The following is a 20,620-nucleotide window of genomic DNA, read 5'->3' on the forward strand; positions in this document are numbered from 1 at the left end:
TTAATAAAAATTTTAAAGGAAAAACTTTAGTGATACAATTTTGAAATTATTTTTGATGTTTCCTTAACAAATAATACTTTTGATATTTAATAAGTTATATATATTATTAAATTTACATTATTTACTCTATAGTTAAGAATAATTACAATACACTAAATAATTGTGAGAACAAGAAAAAAAAAAAAAAAACAAATCGAAAACCCATAAAACTAATTTGTTCATCACACGTATTTTTACATACTAGCGCACATGTAAGCTATGCACATAAATGAACAATCAAACAACTTTTTTATTATTTTTATTTGTTCAATTTCATGAGAGATGAAAGTGTAACAATACACTACAAATTTAAACTTTTTATGATTAAAAAAATGTCAAGATACATTTTGTCTGGCGTATTCTTACAATGTATATATAGTTACATATTTAATCTCACCCTTCGAACATTCACAATGCTAAGATATCTAAACCTTCACAAATCAGCACCTCAATTGCTAAATCTCCTTCAAAAACACATATTTTTCTCACAATACTATTAAATTTCAAACTACCATAAACACCCATTAAAAATATATACATGATATGCGTACGAGAGAAGGGCGTGCAGCGTGGGAGGGGGTCCCACTTGGTTGTCTGTAGCAGGTTCCAAATCTTAATTAAAAGATCCAGACCTCACCTACACAATGAGGAGGTCCGTTTTTTCTCCAAGTCTGAAAACTCGGACCTTCTTCGGACGAAAGCGTTACTCTATATTTTAGACCGTGTGTAGTGGGGCGTGATTTATAAAATTTTTTCAAAAAAAACGCCCTATAACGCCCCGGTAACCACTACACCCGGCGTTACCGGGCGTTATTTTTCAAAAAAAATGAATCAGGCGTGATTATTAAAACGCCATTTTGCATTGTTGGAGCTTTGACTTATGTTGACCCACCAATGAGAAATCACTTTTTTTTTTTTTTAAGGATTGAAAGGGGCATTATTTGGGCATTATTCTCACTACGCCAATTTTGCAATAACGCCCCATGCTGACTGGATTGCCACGTGTTGGATAATGCCCCATAATGAGGGCATTATATTTCTTAACCACTACACATGTTCTTATAAAGCAATAACTTTAAAAAAAATATTGTTTTGATGACTTATTATTTTTGAATTGTTTGTAGCAAGTATTATCAAGAATCTTGGGAAAAAGGGATTTTTCCCATATCACTTTTTTCTTTCTTTTTTTCTTTCTTCCAAGTATCTATCTTTCTGAACAAATAAGATTTTACTCACTGTTTTCTTCACCTCTGCACTAAAATTCTTCACTTCCATGGCTGTTCATCTTCAATCCCCATCTACACCTTCCACCTGACATTACCCACTAACTAATTCTTCTCTTCTTATATAAAATCCAACCCAAAAACATCATTCACCTTACAATATCCAAAACCCACAACCCAATTCACCCCCAATCCTTCCAATTTCTCATTATTTCCCAACTTTGAAAACAGAGCAAGTATGAGTATTTTTATAAATCCCCTGTTTATTTTATTCATTTCAATTTTCAATTTTCAAATTGCCACCATTGATGCAAGACCCAACATGCTGAATAATATTATTCATGTCTCTTCTTCACCTGCTCCAGTACCTTCAATGGCGGATTCCGGTACTCTTTCTGTATCTATTTACCAAATTGCCACTGTGCTCTGTTTTCTAGGGTTTTAACATTTTTCTTTTGATTTAGCAAAATTTATGTTGATAAATTGGTAATTTTGATTAGGGATTCAAGCGGGAAGCTCAAATCACAAAACCCATTCAAACAAAAAGCTTGTTATTGCTGTTATTGCTGCTTCTTCTCTGGGTGTCATATTATTGCCCTTAATGTGTTTGTTGATATGCCGCAGAGAAAAATTATTCAGATCTCGCGCTAATAGATTAGGTGAGATGATTTTTCCAGAAAATAAATATTGGGTTTTGCTTACTTTTACGAATTCTTATCAGTTTTTAATCTTTTTATGGTTTTGTTGTGAAGATCAACTGAGAGGGCTTCCTTTGAGTTCTTTTATCACTAGAACCAATAGTGCTTTCAAACAGAATAGTCAAAAGCAACTTGTGTCAGTTATGGATTACAGTTTGTTAAAAGCAGCAACAAATAACTTCCATGAGAGTGAGATACTGGGGTCGGGTGGGTTCGGCTGCGTGTATAAGGGTCGACTCGACGATAACTTGTTTGTTGCGGTTAAGAAACTGGATAACGAAAGCCGAGACGCCCTTAAAGAGTTCCAGGTTACTTTCACTTGATCAACTATTCAAATTCCCATTAATGATGTTCAAGACTCGGTTGTTGACGGTTTGTGATTCGGGTTTTGCAGACAGAGGTCGATATATTGAGTAAAGTTCAACATCCAAACATAATAACCTTGTTGGGATATTGTGTTGATGATGAAACTAAGATACTTGTTTATGAATTGATGCAAAATGGTTCGTTAGACACGCAGTTACACGGTAACCCGACGTTTTTACAACTTTGTTTTAACTAATTTCAGTTAAAGTTTGTGTCTTTTGTATAGAAAGATTTAGGGGCTGTTTGTTTACCTCTTAATGGGGTTCTTAATGGTTCAGACCTCTTACTGGTTCAGCACTTAATGGTTCAGACTGTTTGTTTCACGAGCAGATATCTGAATGGTTCAGACAATTGCCTCTGAATGGTTAAGCATTATACTGAGTCTGAATGGTTAAGACCTCTAATCTGAATTGTTCAAACATTTGCATCCGAACGGTTAAGCTTTATACTAGCTCTTAATGGTTCAGACCTCTTACTGGTTCAGCACTTAACCATTCAGATGTTGCCAAACAGCCCCTTAATGTGAATTGAAGTTTATAACTTTATAGGGCCTTCTTGTGGATCCAATTTAACATGGCATTGCCGGATGAAAATTGCTCTAGATACAGCAAGGTTTGTACCTTTTGTAAAGCTTTAAATATTCTCTACATTATATAAGGTATTATTATATAATAATAATAATTATTAAAGTTATTCTTTTTAAGTTTTTTTTTTTTTTTTTTTTGTGTTTTTAATTAGAGGATTGGAATATTTACACGAGCATTGCAAACCACCTGTAATTCATAGAGATTTGAAATCATCTAATATCCTTCTGGATTCAAGATATAATGCCAAGGTATTAGTTATGAGTATATCTAATCTGTTTGTTTGTACTAGGGGTGCATACGAGCCGAGCCGAGCCCGAGCTCGACCAGGCGCGGGCTCGATTAACTTATGAGAGCTCGGGCTCGAGCTCGGCTCAATTCGAGCTTTGTTTTCAAAGCTCGAGCTCGGCTTGTTTGTATTTTCTCAAGCTCGAGCTCGGCTCGTTTATTATCTATTAATTAATATATTAAATAAAAATAATATAAATAATAGACTTTTTAGGCTCGCGGGCTCGATAAGTGAAGCTCGGGCTCGAGCTCATTTACTATTAGCTTATTTTTAGATTCGAGGTCGGCTTGTAAACAAGTTTAAATAAGCTCGGCTTGACTCAGCTCGTTTACACTAAGGCTCGATAAGGCTCGAGCTCGGGCTCGATAAACAAACGAGCTTTATTTTAGGCTCAAGCTCGGCTCGGGCTCGATAAGCCTCGGCTCGTTTTGAGCTTTTTCTTGAGCCGATCTCGAGTAGCTCGCGAGCCGCTCGGCTCGTTTGCACCCCTAGTTTGTACGATACATTTTATATGTTTTTATAATTATTAATTGCTGTTAATGATTTTTTTTTCTAAAGCTTGCGGATTTTGGTCTCGCTGTCATGGATGGTGCGAATAAAAATGTTAAGCTTTCCGGGACGTTGGGTTACGTAGCTCCCGAGTATCTTTTAGACGGTATGACTGACAAATCTTGAACTACTTTTATACATAATTGATCTGAAGTAGAGAAGAGAACTGCGATAACCACGTAAACACATGTATATGTGTATTAGGTTTGAAACTTAAAAATAAGAGTAAACAGCCATTTTGGTCCTTGTGGTTTGGTCAATTTTGTCACTTTAGTCCAAAACTCAAACTTTTTGCATCTGGGTCCCTGTGGTTTCAGTATTATTGCCATTTTGGTCCAAAAATGAAATCAGGTCATATTTGTCTTATAAAATCCTGTTATTTTGTCATTTTCCGCAGGGGCAAAATGATCATTTCTTTTTTATAAATAAATACCATATTTTATAAGACAAATATGACTTGATTTGCCTCTGAGGAAAATGACAAAATTGCAGGATTTTATAAGACAAGTATGACCTGATTTCATTTTTGGACCAAAATGACAATAAAACTGAAACCACAGGGACCCAGATGCAAAAGATTTGAGTTTTGGACTAAAGTGTCAAAAGTAACCAAACCTCAGGGACCAAAATGGCAGTTTACTCTAAAAATAAAAAACAAGAATTGTCTTTTATGTTGTGGGTCCTATTTATACTTTAACTTTATACCCAATTATAGTCAGCAAAAAGTTAAATTATAAGAATCCTTTGGTTTTAGTATATTTATCTTATATGTTAAAGGTATAATAATGAAATAACTATTTCTTTTTTATTTAAATGCTGAAACTGATGTTTTTGTTTCAAGGGAAACTGACCGATAAAAGTGACGTATACGCGTTTGGAGTTGTACTCTTAGAGCTGTTACTCAAAAGACGACCCGTTGAAAAGCAAAAGCAAACACCACCCGAGCGCCAATCTCTCGTCACTTGGGTTAGTTTTTTCGCTCTAAAATATGATATTATTCCAAAATTTGAATCTGAAATGATCGGTTTATGAACTTTTACAGGCTATGCCGCAACTAACAGACAGATCAAAGCTTCCGAGTATCATAGATCCCGTGATTAGGGACACAATGGATCCTAAACACTTGTATCAAGTAAGTTAACTGCAATATGATGTAACTCATCTATTGAATGAGTTATGATCAGCACTTTATAAACCGAAATGTTGTGTGTAGGTGGCTGCTGTGGCGGTGTTGTGTCTTCAACCAGAACCGAGCTACAGACCGTTGATAACGGATGTGTTGCATTCTCTTGTGCCTCTTGTACCGGTTGAACTCGGTGGGACCCTAAGAGTTGCAGAAAATAGGGTTGCAGCAGCATTTGAGCCATGACTTGAGGTTTTTTGATCTAGATAGTTGTACTCCTGTAATTATTAATCAGATTATTCAAATCCATTTTGTTTAGTTTTAAATACATAAATCCTAGTTAATATAAAGTGAGAGGCTGCTTCGAGTGAGACCCTTGGCTCGATAATAGTTTTGCATCAAGCCTTGGACACAAGGCACATAACACTCAGCAAGTAAGACAAAGGCCAATTAGTGCATGTACTCCCTTGTCTTTCGGCTATCAACGTCATCACATTATGCATGATTAACTATCCCCCTCTTTTAACGTTATTTTAACGAAATTGGTAAAATAACGTTAAAATTAGTGCACTTTCGCTTTTGCTATATGGTGTGGGATAAACGCGTCACGTCAACGCTAACTAAACAGGGAGCTCCATTGTTTGTTAAGTGGCTTGCAGGTGGGATAAAGTCTATAAAATCCCTATCACTATTATTTAATTATTATTTTTTTAATTTAGATTTTTAAATTGATTAACATTATATAAAAAATAAGTGTCAAAACAATATAAAAAGTTTATTAAACTAGAATAAAAAATATTACAACCCAACTTAATTAAAAACAATACATAGAATTTAAAAAAAAAACGGCTTAACTGTTACAATGGGCACGCAAAATTCTTCAACTTGCAAGATGACGGAAGGTTCTGCCCTGATGTAGTTGGTACTCGGCGCGAGGCCGTCCCAATCACTTGCTCTTCAGTTATGCCCTCTTCGCGGTTCATGACTATGAAAAAGATCCTCTAAAAAGTTCACAAGTTGCTCGCATCAAAATAAACCTTTCAATAATGTGATTTAAGTTACAACTGTTTGCACCTACTTGTTGATGAAAGTGCATCAAAATCGCGTTTCAAGTAGCAGCATGATTTGGAGGGTGCCCTTGCTCCGCAACATGCACCCAACTGTTAGCCAAAACAATGTCTTCTTCCTCGGTCTATTGGTTCGCTATCAAATGGTTGGAAATATCAAAAAGATGATTGAAATTGTGGTGTAAATGGTGGTGAGTTGTGGTAAAAAATGGTGAAGATTGGGATTTACACAGGGGATGTGGGGATAAAATTAGAGAAAAAAATCTTCTTTTTAGTTATTACCATTTTTAACGGTAAAAAAGACGATCAATGCTCTCATTAGCCGTTGGCGCTCGCCAACCAACTCGCGAACCATAGGGCGGAACCGTTGCGGTATTGGGGCCTCTATCGTTCACATGTAGTATGAGCATACCCCACACTGTATAGCCTTACTGTGAGCTTTTGAAATTATGGAAACTAATTATCATTTTTCTTTATACCCACATAATAACAAATGGCCTTTTTTACCTCAAATTTTATATTATAATAATATAATTAAATAAATATTTTATTGTTTACGTTTTTTATTTATTTAAACATGGTATATAAGATAAGGATTTGGTTGTAAACAATTTATTATTTAATGTAAACTTACATCTAAAGCAATAAAAATATTAAAATAAAAAAAGCCATCGCAATTTAATATCTAGAAGTTGGTATTTGTTGACGAATGATTTTATTTTGTATTCATATAATCCCACAAATATGTTTGGAATTGGCTTGCAATACAGATCACTTGTTTAAACTAATCCATAATAATAAATTTAAGAGTAAACTGCCATTTTGGTTTCTGAGGTTTGGTCACTTTTGCCACTTTAGTCCAAAACTCAAACCTTTTACATCTGGGTCCCTGTGGTTTCAGTTTTATTGCCATTTTGGTCCAAAAATGAAATCAGGTCATATTTTTCTTATAAAATCTTGCAATTTTGTCATTTTCCTCAGGGGAAAATCAAGTCATATTTGTCTTATAAAATATGGTATTTATTTATAAAAAAGAAATGATCATTTTGCCGCTGTGGAAAAGGACAAAATAGCAGGATTTTATAAGACAAATATGACTTGATTTCATTTTTGGACCAAAATGGCAATAAAACTGAAACCATAGGGATCCAGATGCAAAAAGTTTAAGTTTTAGACTAAAGTGGCAAAAGTGACCAAACCACAGGGACCAAAATGGCAGTTTACTCTAAATTTAAAAGAAAGCTTTAGTAGACAATTATTTGATTCTGCTTTAACATAACATAATGTCATGAAGTAGTAGTCTCTACAAGCTTGTCACTTTGTTCGCCTAACAAATAAGCTAATGTCAACCTAGCAGGTTCAAAGATTGACCGTTTAACCTATTCATTTTATAACTTAAAAAAATGTTTTATACCAAAACTTAAAGATTAAAAGAGAAGCTGACACTATGTTTATAGCTCTAACATAATTGTTTTATACATTTTGTATTTTGGTTGGAAATTTGTAATTTTAGATTATTAACATGCAAGAAGATAAAAAAATAAAATCCAGATCAAAGGCGAATGTTCGTGTCATCCCAGGAACATTTGTGTCTGTGTCCACGGCCCGTTTAGATATAAAAATGGAATGTTCAAATCCTGCCTGTGCCGGTCCTAGAATTTTGGAGGCCCAAAGCGAATTAAAAATTCAAGGCCCTTTTTAATTTTTTTAGGCTCGTAATTTCGGTTTGTATCTGACATGAAATATATTAGGAAAAAACTTATAAAACACTTAACCATTATATAAATTAGATGACTTCCCTAATCAAATAAATTAAGTGAGGTGATTAAAAAAGATGCATTTATAACCCTTTATTAAAAAAGTGAGTGAGGTGATTAATAATTTTGAAAATGGGTAGCAGGTGGGATTCAAACCCAGCCTTACACAAAAACCAAATCTTGTTCTTACCACCAGACTACACTTGTATTAATGTTAACAAATATCACCGTAAATATAATATTCTTTTTTTTTTATAAATATAGATTTATTCTTTTTAATTTTGGAAGCCCTATTTTTTCGGAGGCCTTAAGCCGTCGCCTAGCCCGATTACACTAACGGGCCGGCCCATGAACTCCGAAAGTCTTGAAAATCCTGATAGATATTGCAAGCCGCTACTCTCGAGCTTCGATCTTGATACGAAAAGAATAAAAGATCCAACACATGACTTCCTAACAAGTTTTCATTATTACAACCATTCGGCAAAATTGTATGGAGACTGCATATTTTTTTTAGACGAGCAACAAACTGCGCCGCCAACTATTCGGCAAAACTGTATGGAGACTGCATAAACGAGTTTAAATTATTGATGGCGTTCTTTAAATTTGAAGTGATTCTTTTCTAACTGACATTGTGGTATGAATCAATGATGGCATCCGCAAGATACTCGCATTTTGCAGCAGATAAACCAGCCAACGATATTCTTCCATCTTTCGTCATATAAACGTGCCATTTATCCGTCATGTTATCGCTCTAACAAACAAGAAAACCGAACGATTCAGATCCAAAATATTGTCATACCGAATGGTTAAGAAAATTTACCTGAGCTTTGTTGAGACCGGTAAAAGAAAACATGCCGATCTGTTTAAGAACAAAAGACCAATCTTTTCCGCTTTTATCCTTTGCAGAGAGATTATCGTACAACTTTTGTCTCACGCTTTTAATTCTACCCGCCATCATTTCCATTTCTTCTTTCCACTCGTTAAAGAAATCCGGATTTCCAACAACGTTAGCGACAATCCGGGCCCCGTGAACAGGAGGGTTTGAGTACATTGGTCTTGCTATTCTTTTCAGCTGGCTCTTCACCCTGTATGCAAACATTTAAACATCAAAACAATCATTTATAAATTTATATAAATAAAGATTAATAAATATTATATATATACGGAGGTAGAGGATCCTGTACATTAATCCAGAAGTGTGAAAGTGTATTATAACACTATATATAATATTATATAACACCATATAAACACCGTATAACACTATGTAACACCATATAACACCATATAACACTATGTAACACTATATAACATTATATAACAAATATAACACTATATTTTGTCTGATAGCATGTCTATGATAGATGTATAGTGTTATATATTGTTATATAGTGTTATATAGTGTTATATAGTGTTATATATTGTTATATAGTGTTATATAGTGTTATATAGTGTTACATAGTGTTACATAGTGTTATATGGTGTTATATGGTGTTACATAGTGTTATACGGTGTTTATATGGTGTTATATAGTGTTATATATAGTGTTATAATACATTTCTCACACTTCTGAATTAATGTACACTATCGCTACCCCGGATATACCTGACAGCTGCATCGGCTGATGAACATAGAACATTAATCGCACCGACCCTTTCGGCATAAAGACCGAGATTTTTACTGTATGATTGCGCAACTAAAAGCTCCATTCCTCGCGCAGCAAACAGTCGCACTGAAGATGCATCTTCATCTAGACTTCCACTAGCAAAACCCTACATAATAACATGAGATTACATATATATTCTTTTTTTTTTATGTGAAATATAAATCTATTTTAACTTTTAGAAGTAAAAAACCTGATAAGCAACATCGAAGAACGGAATATGGTTCTTTTCTTGAATAACATCAGCAATTTTTTCCCATTGTTCGAGAGTTGGATCAATGCCTGTCGGGTTGTGAGCACACCCGTGAAGAAGCACGAAGGAACCTTCCGGAGCTGCCTGAGTACAGAAATTTATTTATTTTAAATAACCGGATACCGAAAGTAGATCATAAGTAAGATGGCATATCCTGTGACGATTATATGATGGGAAAATACGTTACTTTTATGTCGGCAATCATCCCTTCGTAATCTAGGCCGACTGTTTTCGGATCATAGTATCGGTACTCGGACCAAGGAACTCTAGCATCATTGAAAATATTCTTGTGATTACCTGCATAAATGATTTTATGGACCGAATAATAAGTTATTTATAAAAAAAGTAAAATACCATTTTCGTCGTCCCTGAGGTTTGGCCAGTTTTGCGACTTTCGTTAAAAGGTTTGTTTTTCCGCATCTGGTCCAAAAGGTTTGAAATCTTGCCATTTTCATCCGGCTAGTTAACTCCATCTATTTTTCTCCGTTAAGTCAGGGGTATTTCCGTATTTTTTGTTAACTTTAAGGGTAATTCGGTCTTTTTCAGAGGTATTAGGTCTTTTTACATAAAGTGAAAAACACCGAATCGCCCTTGAAGTTAACAAAAAAGACAGAAATATCCCTGACTTGTCGGAGAAAAATGGATGGAGTTAACGAGCCAGATGAAAATGGCAAGATTTCAAACCTTTTGGATCCAGATACGGAAAAACAAACCTTTGGACGTAAGTCGCAAAACTAGCCAAACCTTTGGGACGAAAATAGGGCTGTAAACGAGTCGAGCCGAGTCGAGCTAGGGTGGGGTCGAGCTCAAGCTCGAAATTAATACAGGAGGCTAAACTTGGCTTGAGCTTTACGTCGGAGTTAAACGAGCCTAAGAACGAGCCAACAAGCCGAGCCATGGGCCGAGCCGAGCTTAGCTCGAGCTGGACTTGGTTACAAAATAAGCCAGCTTGGTTCACGTCATCTCAAATTGAGTTTTTTTAGCTAGTTTTTCTCGAGCTTCTTTCGAGCCGAGCTACGAGACGCGAGCTTTAAAGAAACAGTAAACCAAACAAAAGGTAGAATTTGCACCCCATGTTGGAGATGATATTAGAACTTGTGCTCCGGGAAAGTATCTCTCAATCAGTGCTGCAGCAACTCGAAGGGACCCAGTTCCCGAGAGACCCTGAATGGTGGCAACCTGTATTGTAAAGAAAAAAAGTGCTTAAATGAAAACATAAATCATAAATTCTTTTTCTTAAATAAAAATAACGCCTAAATCATACTCTTTGTTGATGAAGGATGGGATTATCAGCTCCAAACAACAATTCAGCTGTAGCTTTGTTGAATGCAGCCAAACCTTCGATTGGAAGATACTGCATTCGTTTAATCAGGTGAAAGAAACTTGTTAAATACAAAAAGAGTAAACTGCCATTTTGGTCCCTGAGGTTTGGTTACTTTTGCCACTTTAGTCCAAAACTCAAACCTTTTGCATCTGGATCCCTGTGGTTTCAGTTTTATTGCCATTTTGGTCCAAAAATGAAATCAGGTCATACTTGTCTTATAAAATCCTGCAATTTTGTCATTTTCCTCAGGGGCAAATCAGGTCATATTTGTCTTATAAAATATGGTATTTATTTATAAAAAACAAATGATCATTTTACCCCTGCGGAAAATGACAAAATAACAGGATTTTATAAGACAAATATGATCTGATTTCATTTTTGGACCAAAATGACAATAAAACTGAAACCACAGGGATCTAGATGCAAAAAGTTTGAGTTTTGGACTAAAGTGACAAAATTGACCAAACCACAGGGACCAAAATGGCAGTTTACTCATACAAAAATAAAAACAAAACAAAACAAAACAAAATTGTTTGAGCATCAAAAAGGTACCTCCTTGTTTTCTCCCCTTTCCAGCATAAGATTCTCAGCCTATACAAAACGTTTCAACGCAATTACGTAGTTCTCATAGACACAAATAGTATTATGGACATTTAAACTTGTGAAGTGTTACCTTTTTGACAACTTTAAGCACGTATGGTTTGAGTTCTTCTGTACGATACGCTCCAACACCAAGGTTGAGTTTCATTTCACTTGTGTCAGCTTTGAATGCTTCCGAAACTCCGAGAATTGGGTCAGGGGGAGCCATTGTTATATTGTCGAATCTTGAAGTGTTGGTAGCTACAGCCATAGTAACTCTACCATGGGACTGCAAATAACATATAAACACAGCTTAACATACAAAGCATATGTAACTATGTCATATACAAATATATCATATATGATATATATATATATATATATACACACACCTGTGTTTCCATAGAGAGAGGTTGTTTTTTGTTTCCGAAGAAAGCACTTTTAAACAAGCATCCTGACTTTGTCTTGTCCTGATCAACCATCAAAACAGTCTTCTTAGAACACTAGCTTTAAAAATCTTCAAACCGGTAATTTCTAATGTTTTTTTTTTCTTCAAGTATTTACACTGAGAAATAAGAACTAATTAGTAATACCTTGCGCTTGTCTTGGAAAGAACGTGTTGCCGAAAGAGCGATCGACGGGAGTGAAACCGAAGCCATCTGAATCAAATAACACATTCACAATGACAACATTAGTAGATTAGATCTCACTTAAACTAAAATATGATAAATGTAAAACACATCTAAATCTCTTCAACCAATGGGCTCTTGGCCTAGTGGCACCAGGTGTTTATCCGCACCAAAGTTGTGCGGGTTCAAGTCCCACAAAGTGGACAATACGTAGATTCTACGTGTAGATTTTATAAAAGAGTGTGTGTGTGTGTTCGCCATTTAAAAAAAGAGTTAAATGCCATTTTAGTCCCTGTGGTTTGGGTCATTTTGCTAGTTTAGTCTAAATGTTTCATTTTTTCGCCTGTGGGTCCAAAAAGGTTTCACCGTTGCCATTTTAGTCCACTAGGTTAACTTCATCCATTTTTTATGTTAACGAGAAGGGCAATTCGGTCATTTTATATGTAATTCTGTTAACTAGAAGGGCAATTCGGCCATATAAAATGACCTAATTGCCTTTCTTGTTAACTGAAAAAATGGATGAAGTTAACGGCAACGGTGAAACGTTTTTGGACCCACAGGCGAAAAATGAAACCTTTAGACTAAACTGGCAAAATGGCCCAAACCACATAGAATAAATTGGCATTTAACTCTAAAAAAAATCAGAATATCTTCAAAATTTAGTTTAAAAGTAGAGCCAAGCCAAACTGAGATACTAATCATAACAAATTTCAAATTTTCAGCCCTAAATAAGCACAAATTAAAAATCGAATGTTTCACATTTCTTGTAATAACAAATAAGGCATTATTTATGATCTTCTGTTCTGAAGCAACTGAATCAGTAAATGAGTACAAAATAAAGTGATCAAATCTGTATGTCTACGTATCAGCTAAACTAGATAAATTAGGGCATGATGATATCATGATATCGATCTCATGAAAAGTGATTCGATTGAAATTATCTATGGATAGGCTTAGATCTTCAAAATTGAAACCAGAAACATTATTATATGGATGATGACATTAATGGAGAAAGAATGAACAAGATAATCGAGCGTTAGAGAATCGTGATCTGCACATCACTGAATTGAATGAGAATTGTTGAAACCTTTAGCGTTTGGATAAAGCAATTGCAAATGAGTAATAATAATCAGTGGCCCATTGAGATGTGAGTGATACGTATATAAAATGTATATGTAGTGAGAGAGAGAAAGAGAGCTTGCCTTTGAGGTTGAAGTTGGTGCGGAGAGTGAGAGTGTGATTTTGGTTATGGAGATGAAGGAGACGATGCAATCGAGAGTAAGTCGCAAATAGCAGTCTTTTATACCTCATCATGGATTTAGAGGCTGTTTAGCAACATCTGAGTAATTAAGTGTTTGAATAATAAGATATTTGAACCATTAAGACTGTAGGGTATGATGGTGCTTAGGTTGGGGCTTTGGTGACACGTGTAAAGGGAGCCCTCCACCTTTGGTTACGTGTCCGCGGGGTATGGCGGAGCGTGGGTTGGGTTTGGGTTGGGTGCACCGGTGGCATAAATTAAAAAAAAATTACAAAAAATTTAAAAAAAATCACACAACATTTATAAAAAAAACCTACAACTTCATTAAAATTTAAAATTACATAATCCTAAAAATTACATAATTTATAAAAATTACAAAATAAACCTAGAGCGTTAAATAAATTTCAAAAAGGTCGATCTTGTCGAACGCCTTTCGCTCCTTGCCTCGAAACTCTATGTTCGCCACCGCCACCCGGTCCTCGTGGCTCAACTCGCCGCTCGGAACCGCTTCGTAGTAAGCCTTGAAACGGTCGAGCTTGGGCCGTAGCTCGCGCCATTTATGTTGGCACGCGTTGAGGTTGTGGCGGACGTTATGTCAGTAGGCCGCGAATGCTTCCACCCAGTATTTTGTTTGGCCCGGTGGCTGTCCCTTCATAGCGTCGACAACGCTAGTGACGAGTGACATTTCTTCTTCATGGGTCCACGATGCCATAGCGGTGTTGGGTCGTGAGATGGGGGGGACCAGTGGGGTAGCGGGTTCAAGAGAAGGGGTAGCCGGTGGGGTTTCGGTTCGTGGGATGGGGGGACAAGTGGGTGGGGGTTACAAATATATAGAGGGTTGTTGGGAGATCGGGGTGGCGGTTTGGTGGTATTGGGGGGACCGTTTGAATTTTAAAATTAAAAATTTGAAATTTTGACCGCCTGACGTGGCGGGGTGAGCAAATGATAGTCCGCCAGCTCGCTTGGCCATACCGCCCCATGCTCAGCTTGAAAGCCAAGCCCCAAGGGGCCACGCCCCAACCCAAGCCCTATACCCCACGGCCTAAGGGGTTGTTTGTTTACCTTTTAATGAGGATCTTAATACCTCTTACTGGTTCAACACTTAATGGTTCAGACTGTTTGTTTCGTGAGTAGATGTCTGAATGCTTAAGACATTTGCCTCTGAATGGTTAAGTCTTATACAGAGTCTGAATTGTTAAGACCTCTAATTTGAATTTGTCAGATATTTACCTCTGAAGGGTTAAGCATTATACTGCCTCTTAATGGTTCAGACCTCTTATTGGTTCATCACTTAGGGGTTGTTTGGCAACTTCTGAATGGTTAAGTGCTGAACTAGTAAGAGGTCTGAACCATTAAGTGCTGAACTAGTAAGAGGTCTGAACCATTAAGAGACAGTATAATGCTTAACCCTTCAGAGGCAAATGTCTGACCAATTCAGATTAGAGGTCTTAACCATTCAGACTCTGTATAAAACTTAACCAATCAGAGGCAAATGTTTGAACCATTCAGACATTTGCTCACGAAACAAATAGTCTGACCGTGCCTATGTGAACCACAATTATTTTGGCAATGAACCATTATTTTGGCAGTGAACCACAATAAGAATATAAACACCTTGGTGAAAGTTATCATCTTTTGGGTCAAGTGAAGCAATGAATGGAGGAATATATTTTATTTGTTTTATTATAAACACAGGGGCTTTGTGATGATATCTTACAAATAGGGAACCACATATTCGTGTGTTGCAGTTTGGAAATATGACCGAATAAAGATCTGAATAACCGATACAACCCATTTGTAACCCAACTAGAATCTCGTGACTGTGAATCTCTTCCCTCAAAAACCACTACCTTGTCGCGTATGGTCTCCTTGAGCCTAGATTCTTGCTTAAACGATGTTCTGATATCGAGAATGTTCGTTTGGGGAGAATGTTTAGAAAGGTTGAAAACAACAACAACCATACCCAGTAAATCCCACAAATAGCAAAGCTACTTATAGGGTCTGGGGAGGGTGGGATGTATGTGACAACCCGAAACCTAGAACCTTCGTTGTGTCTTGATGCGATATACTTGTACGATATGTGATTAGTTGAATGATTAAACTTAATGATAACGTGAACTTTTATGTGCTTTGTTTTGTGTGCATTGTATGTATATATGTACGTGTTTTATGTGAACCGAGAACCCAACCCGAGAACCAAGAACCCGACTCGAGACCATGAGGTCTCGAGTGTATAGTAATCGGTTTTGGGCCTTGGGCCGAGAACCTTTGGCCGGTTGGGCCTTTGGGCCGTGAACCCCCACTCGAAACCCACTAAGGGTGCACACACTTGGAACTTGACTATATAAACTACCCTTAGTTAGTTTTTACCACTTGTTGAACATTACAACACACACTCTCCTACTTCTCTCTCTCACCTAAACTCTAGAACACAAACACACTCCATCATTCTTGGATCTTTGGACTTGGATCGGCTCACACACACACCCGGTTGGAAGCTTTTCACACACCCTCGAAACCCATAACCGGTTAGTGTTCTTAATGCTTTGTTGAATGTTAGTGTGTTCATGTTATGTTTGTAAGATGAGATTATGTGACAATATGTTAAGATGAGTTATACATAATGTTTTGAAAAGAAATCGGTTCATGAATGTTTCTTGTTATTAGTTGAACTATACATAAATATTTGATGATGAAAATGGGTTCATTGTATGTTAAAAAGGGTGAATGATGATATTGGTTGCACTTGGATTAGATCCGAAAAGTTTGGGTGTTTATACTAAGAAAATCGGCTAATGAATATGTTTGTCATGTTAGGATGCATGCTAGTAAATTGTATCTTGACGGTTGTTCATAGTTTTGTTTGAATAAAGGTTGAATACTTGATGAATATGGTTATGAATATTTGAAGAACACTTTGAATGATAGTTAAGAATATGAAAACCCTTGTGATTTTGATCCACTTTGACCAATAACCTGATTAGGAAATATGTTAGTGGGATTCTATTGGTTATTTCCGGATTTGGGCCTGATTATAATGTACCATTAATCTGACCATATCTGCATCAACACGTGAACTTGACAACGACAGCTTACCGACTCGCAATCACCCGTTGCGACTCGCAACCACAGCGTTACAACTCGAGACTACGCGGTTGCGACTCGCAACCATAACAGGACAAGCCGAAACCACAGGTTACGAGTCCCGTTGCGACTCGAGACCTCAGCATGATGAATCGAAACCATGGTTGCGACACCAGTTGCGACTCGCAACCATCCATGATCAACACACAGCATGACTCGAGACCATGCTTGCGAGTCCGGTTGCGACTCGAGACCACACTTTTGGGCCTTAGTTAATGGGCCAGACTGATGGGCTTCTGTGTTAACTGCTTTTACGTGTTTGGGCCTAAGTAGTTGGGCTGAACTTGTGAACCGTATGTGCTTCTATTGACTGTTAACTGTTACTGCTAAACGTGCTTGCCAAACGTGTTGAACATTTGTACACTACTTGGTTCGAATCTGATTATACGTGATATCCGTGTTAGGACGTTATTGACTACTTGCGACTTGATTGACTTTCTGTGTTTGACTGCCGAGCAAACCAAGGTGAGTTCACACCCTTACAAAGCATGGGATTCCCTGGGTTGGGAACGGGGTTAAGGAACGTGGATTCCTCGTCTACCTTGGGTAGGACGTCAGTGGTTCAGGAATGTGATTCCTCGTCCGGATGGACGGATAAACGTACTAGACTAAAACTCTATCACGAAGTCCCTCCTTTTTGTATCGACTAATCGCCGGGCCAATGGCGAGCGGGTCATTAGTTAGATAGCGCTATTTAGGTCTGACAAGCCTCACACCGTGCCGCAGAGGACGGGCGTGAACTAATGGATCTGGGGCACGTCAATGATGATAGACATTGATGTTTTCAGGGCACATAAACATGACTACAGTCAGCAATCGATACGGTAACGAGTCTAGTATACACATGGGGTAGCCCCCACGGCTGGAGAGCCAGATGATGTACATGGGGTAGCCCCCACGGCCGAAATGCCTGATAACTACATGGGGTAGCCCCCACGGCCGGAGTGCCGGAGTAACTGGGAACGAACTGGTCACGTTTTTAAAACTATGGGGTAACCCCCACGGCTGGATGCCAGATAAAGTAAACTGTTTTCGAAACAACTAAAACGAACGCCCACCCGTGAACTCACTCAACTAGTTGTTGACTCGTTACTACATGCTTTGCAGGACCATAGGTACTTAGCTGGAGCTTGCATGGAGGAGGATCGTTGTGGGACATGGATTGCTACAAGGCCATGATAAACTTGAAACTTTTGGAACTTATGTTATAACTTTAAACTTATGCTTCCGCTTGCAACTTAAACTTATTTGTTTTGGAACACCAATCGTGATGGTTAAACTTTTATAACTACTTATATGCTTGTTCAGTATGATTGGTGGCTGGATCCTGGTCAGTCACGCCTCCAAGCGGTAGTACTCCGCAGGTGGGATTTTGGGGGTGTGACAGATTGGTATCAGAGCCATTGGTTATAGTGAACTTGGTTTTAATAAAGGAGAAACGTTTTTGTTAAAACCAGACTATAACCGGTATAGCGCTCGACGGTCCACAACGACACTTCGCTCCTCATGCAAGGCTCGACGTTCTAGGTAATATGATGTATGTATATTGCCTACTTGTTAGTTGCGTAGTACACTGCTCATGGTATGCTTGATTAGTATAGCTACTGTTGTTTGAACACGTGCGTGCTTACTCTGTCCTACTATTGTACTTTCGCGAACCTCTCTCACACGTATTACTCTTGTTATGAAGAACCATGTCTGGACGCGTTAACATGACACAAGCCCAGTTGACGGCTTTGATCAACGAACGAGTTGCCGCAGCGCTCGCAGCTGCACACGCAGGAGGTATATCCTGCAGTCCGAAATGGTTCTAGGATCATTTGGATCCTACTCTCGTGAACCAACCTTTGTGTTAAACTCTGTCTTTTCTTTCACCTACCTTAGGTCAGGCACCGGTGTGCACTTTTAAGACCTTTATGGACTGTCGACCCACGACTTTTAGCGGCACTGAAGGAGCAGTAGGTCTCCTACACTGGTTTGAGAAACTGGAGTCTGTGTTCGAAATGTGCGAATGCCCTGAAGCGCGCAGGGTGAAGTATGCTACTGGTACTCTCGAGGGTTTGGCTCTCACGTGGTGGAATGCTCAGGTGCAGATGTTAGGGTTGGTTGCTGCCAACGCCACCCCATGGGAAACTTCAAGGAAATGATCAGGGAGGAATACTGCAGTCGTGACGACATTCACAAACTGGAAGATGAGTTCTACAATCTTAAGATGTCGGGGTCAGAAATTGAGGCATACACTAAGAGATCGCATGAGCTTGCTTTGTTGTGTCCTACTATGGTGGATCCTCCGTATAAGCGAATTGAACTCTATCTCAAGGGCTTGGTGCCAGAGATCCAAAGTCATGTGACTTCAGCGAGGTTGACTACTATCCAGCAGGTTGTACAGTTGGCTCACCGTCTCACTGACCAAGCGGTGGAGCAGAACAAGTTACCGAAGCGTATAGGTGCTGCAACTACTTCTGGTACTTCTAGTGGGGATAAACGGAAATGGGATGGAACTTCAAGCAGGGGTTCAACTTCAGTACAAACTCAGTCTCAGCAGAGAAAGACGGATGATCACAAGAGCCCCAGTCAGCAGTCGTCTGGTGGTCAAAGTCACGGTGGATACAAGGGGAATCACCCCAAGTGCAATCGTTGTAGCCTACACCACAGTGGGCCATGCACCAGGGGCAACTGTCATCGATGCAACAAGCCTGGTCATGTTGCAAAGGATTGCAGAAGCGCATACCCCGTCAATCAGAATCGTCAGCAACCTCAGCAGAACCAGCGACAGCAGCAGGGTAACAACAAAGGATGCTTTCAGTGTGGAGCTGAAGGCCACTTCAAGAAGGATTGTCCCCAACTGAATCAGAACAACAACAACAATCAGGGAATGGTAACAATGGAAACAACAACAATGGTGCTAGGGGGCGTGTGTTCGTGATTGGTCAAGGTGAAGCAAGGAATGATCCCAACGTGGTGACGGGTAAGTTCCTTCTCGACGACTTTTATGTTACAGTCTTATTTGATTCGGGTGCCGATACTAGCTATGTGTCACTAGAAGTCAGTAAGATGCTTAAGCGTATTCCTACACCCCTGAGCGACAAGCACACTGTAGAGCTAGCTAATGGTAAGAATTTGGAAGCCTCACACGTAGTCAAGGGTTGCCAGCTTATTCTCGCTAATCAGACCTTCGCTATCGATCTTATTCCTATTGTCTTGGGTAGTTTCGACGTTGTCATTGGGATGGATTGGCTATCCCAACACCGAGCAGAGATTCTTTGCAACGAGAAGATCGTTCGTATTCCTGGTTTAGGTAGTGAACCTCTCATGATTCGTGGCGACAAGAGAAGTGCTGTTGAGAACATCATCTCTCTTCTTAAGGCTCAGAAATGCTTACGAAAGGGCCACACAACGATTTTGGCTCTAGTTACTGATACCACAGAAAAGGAGAAGAAGCTAGAAGATTTTCCGGTTGTACGCGATTATCCTGAGGTATTCCCTGAGGAATTACCTGGTCTTCCGCCCCATCGCCAAGTCGAGTTTCAGATTGATTTAGCTCCTGGAGCCGCGCCTGTAGCCCGTGCACCTTATCGTTTAGCGCCATCAGAGTTGGAAGAACTCTCCACGCAACTACAAGAACTCTTGGATAAGGGTTTCATTCGTCCTAGCTCATCGCCTTGGGGAGCTCCAGTACTTTTTGTGAAAAAGAAGGATGGTACCTTCAGAATGTGTATCGACTATCGCGAACTCAACAAGGTGACTGTGAAGAATCGTTATCCTCTACCGCGTATTGACGACTTGTTCGACCAGTTGCAGGGGTCGAGCTACTATTCGAAGATCGATTTGAGATCGGGATATCACCAGCTGAGAGTTCGGGAAGAGGATGTCTCTAAGACGGCTTTTAGGACTCGATATGGGCACTATGAGTTTCTGGTCATGCCGTTTGGGCTGACGAACGCACCGGCAGTTTTTATGGATTTGATGAATCGAGTGTGCAAACCGTACCTGGATAAGTTTGTTATAGTCTTTATCGACGACATCCTGATCTATTCTAAGAGTAAAGAAGAGCACGAACAGCATCTACGACTTA

The 20,620-nt window shown here is 38.5% G+C and overlaps 2 protein-coding genes across 3 annotated transcripts; one reads left to right on the top strand and one right to left on the bottom strand.

The window, feature by feature from the left end:
* Positions 1-1,208: 1,208 nt before the first annotated feature.
* LOC110898606 (probable receptor-like protein kinase At1g80640) lies at positions 1,209-5,242 on the top strand. The gene is made up of 10 exons (XM_022145410.2): positions 1,209-1,648; positions 1,763-1,921; positions 2,015-2,268; positions 2,355-2,487; positions 2,875-2,938; positions 3,065-3,161; positions 3,758-3,854; positions 4,590-4,714; positions 4,791-4,880; positions 4,962-5,242. The coding sequence occupies exons 1-10, from the start codon at positions 1,501-1,503 to the stop codon at positions 5,115-5,117; spliced, it is 1,323 nt and encodes a 440-aa protein (XP_022001102.1). The 5' UTR covers positions 1,209-1,500; the 3' UTR covers positions 5,118-5,242.
* Positions 5,243-8,076: 2,834 nt separating this feature from the next.
* On the bottom strand, positions 8,077-13,439 carry LOC110898604 (aspartate aminotransferase, chloroplastic). 2 transcript variants are annotated; one of them, XM_022145408.2, is made up of 12 exons: positions 13,343-13,439; positions 12,105-12,170; positions 11,904-11,981; positions 11,606-11,800; positions 11,485-11,523; positions 10,873-10,962; positions 10,679-10,787; positions 9,796-9,905; positions 9,549-9,692; positions 9,298-9,464; positions 8,516-8,780; positions 8,077-8,446 (listed from the first exon to the last, which is right to left on the bottom strand). In XM_022145408.2, exons 2-12 carry the CDS (start codon positions 12,168-12,170, stop codon positions 8,315-8,317), a joined length of 1,395 nt encoding a protein of 464 aa, XP_022001100.1. In that variant the 5' UTR covers positions 13,343-13,439; the 3' UTR covers positions 8,077-8,314. The 2 variants fall into 2 exon arrangements, with proteins under 2 accessions (XP_022001100.1, XP_022001101.1); XM_022145409.2 differs by lacking the exon at positions 13,343-13,439 and adding an exon at positions 13,228-13,246 and having other exon boundaries at positions 8,123-8,446.
* Between the last annotated feature and the right edge of the window lie 7,181 nt (positions 13,440-20,620).

The sequence above is a fragment of the Helianthus annuus genome, chromosome 13 (genome assembly GCF_002127325.2).
Source record: "Helianthus annuus cultivar XRQ/B chromosome 13, HanXRQr2.0-SUNRISE, whole genome shotgun sequence".
NCBI classification, from domain to species: domain Eukaryota; kingdom Viridiplantae; phylum Streptophyta; class Magnoliopsida; order Asterales; family Asteraceae; genus Helianthus; species Helianthus annuus.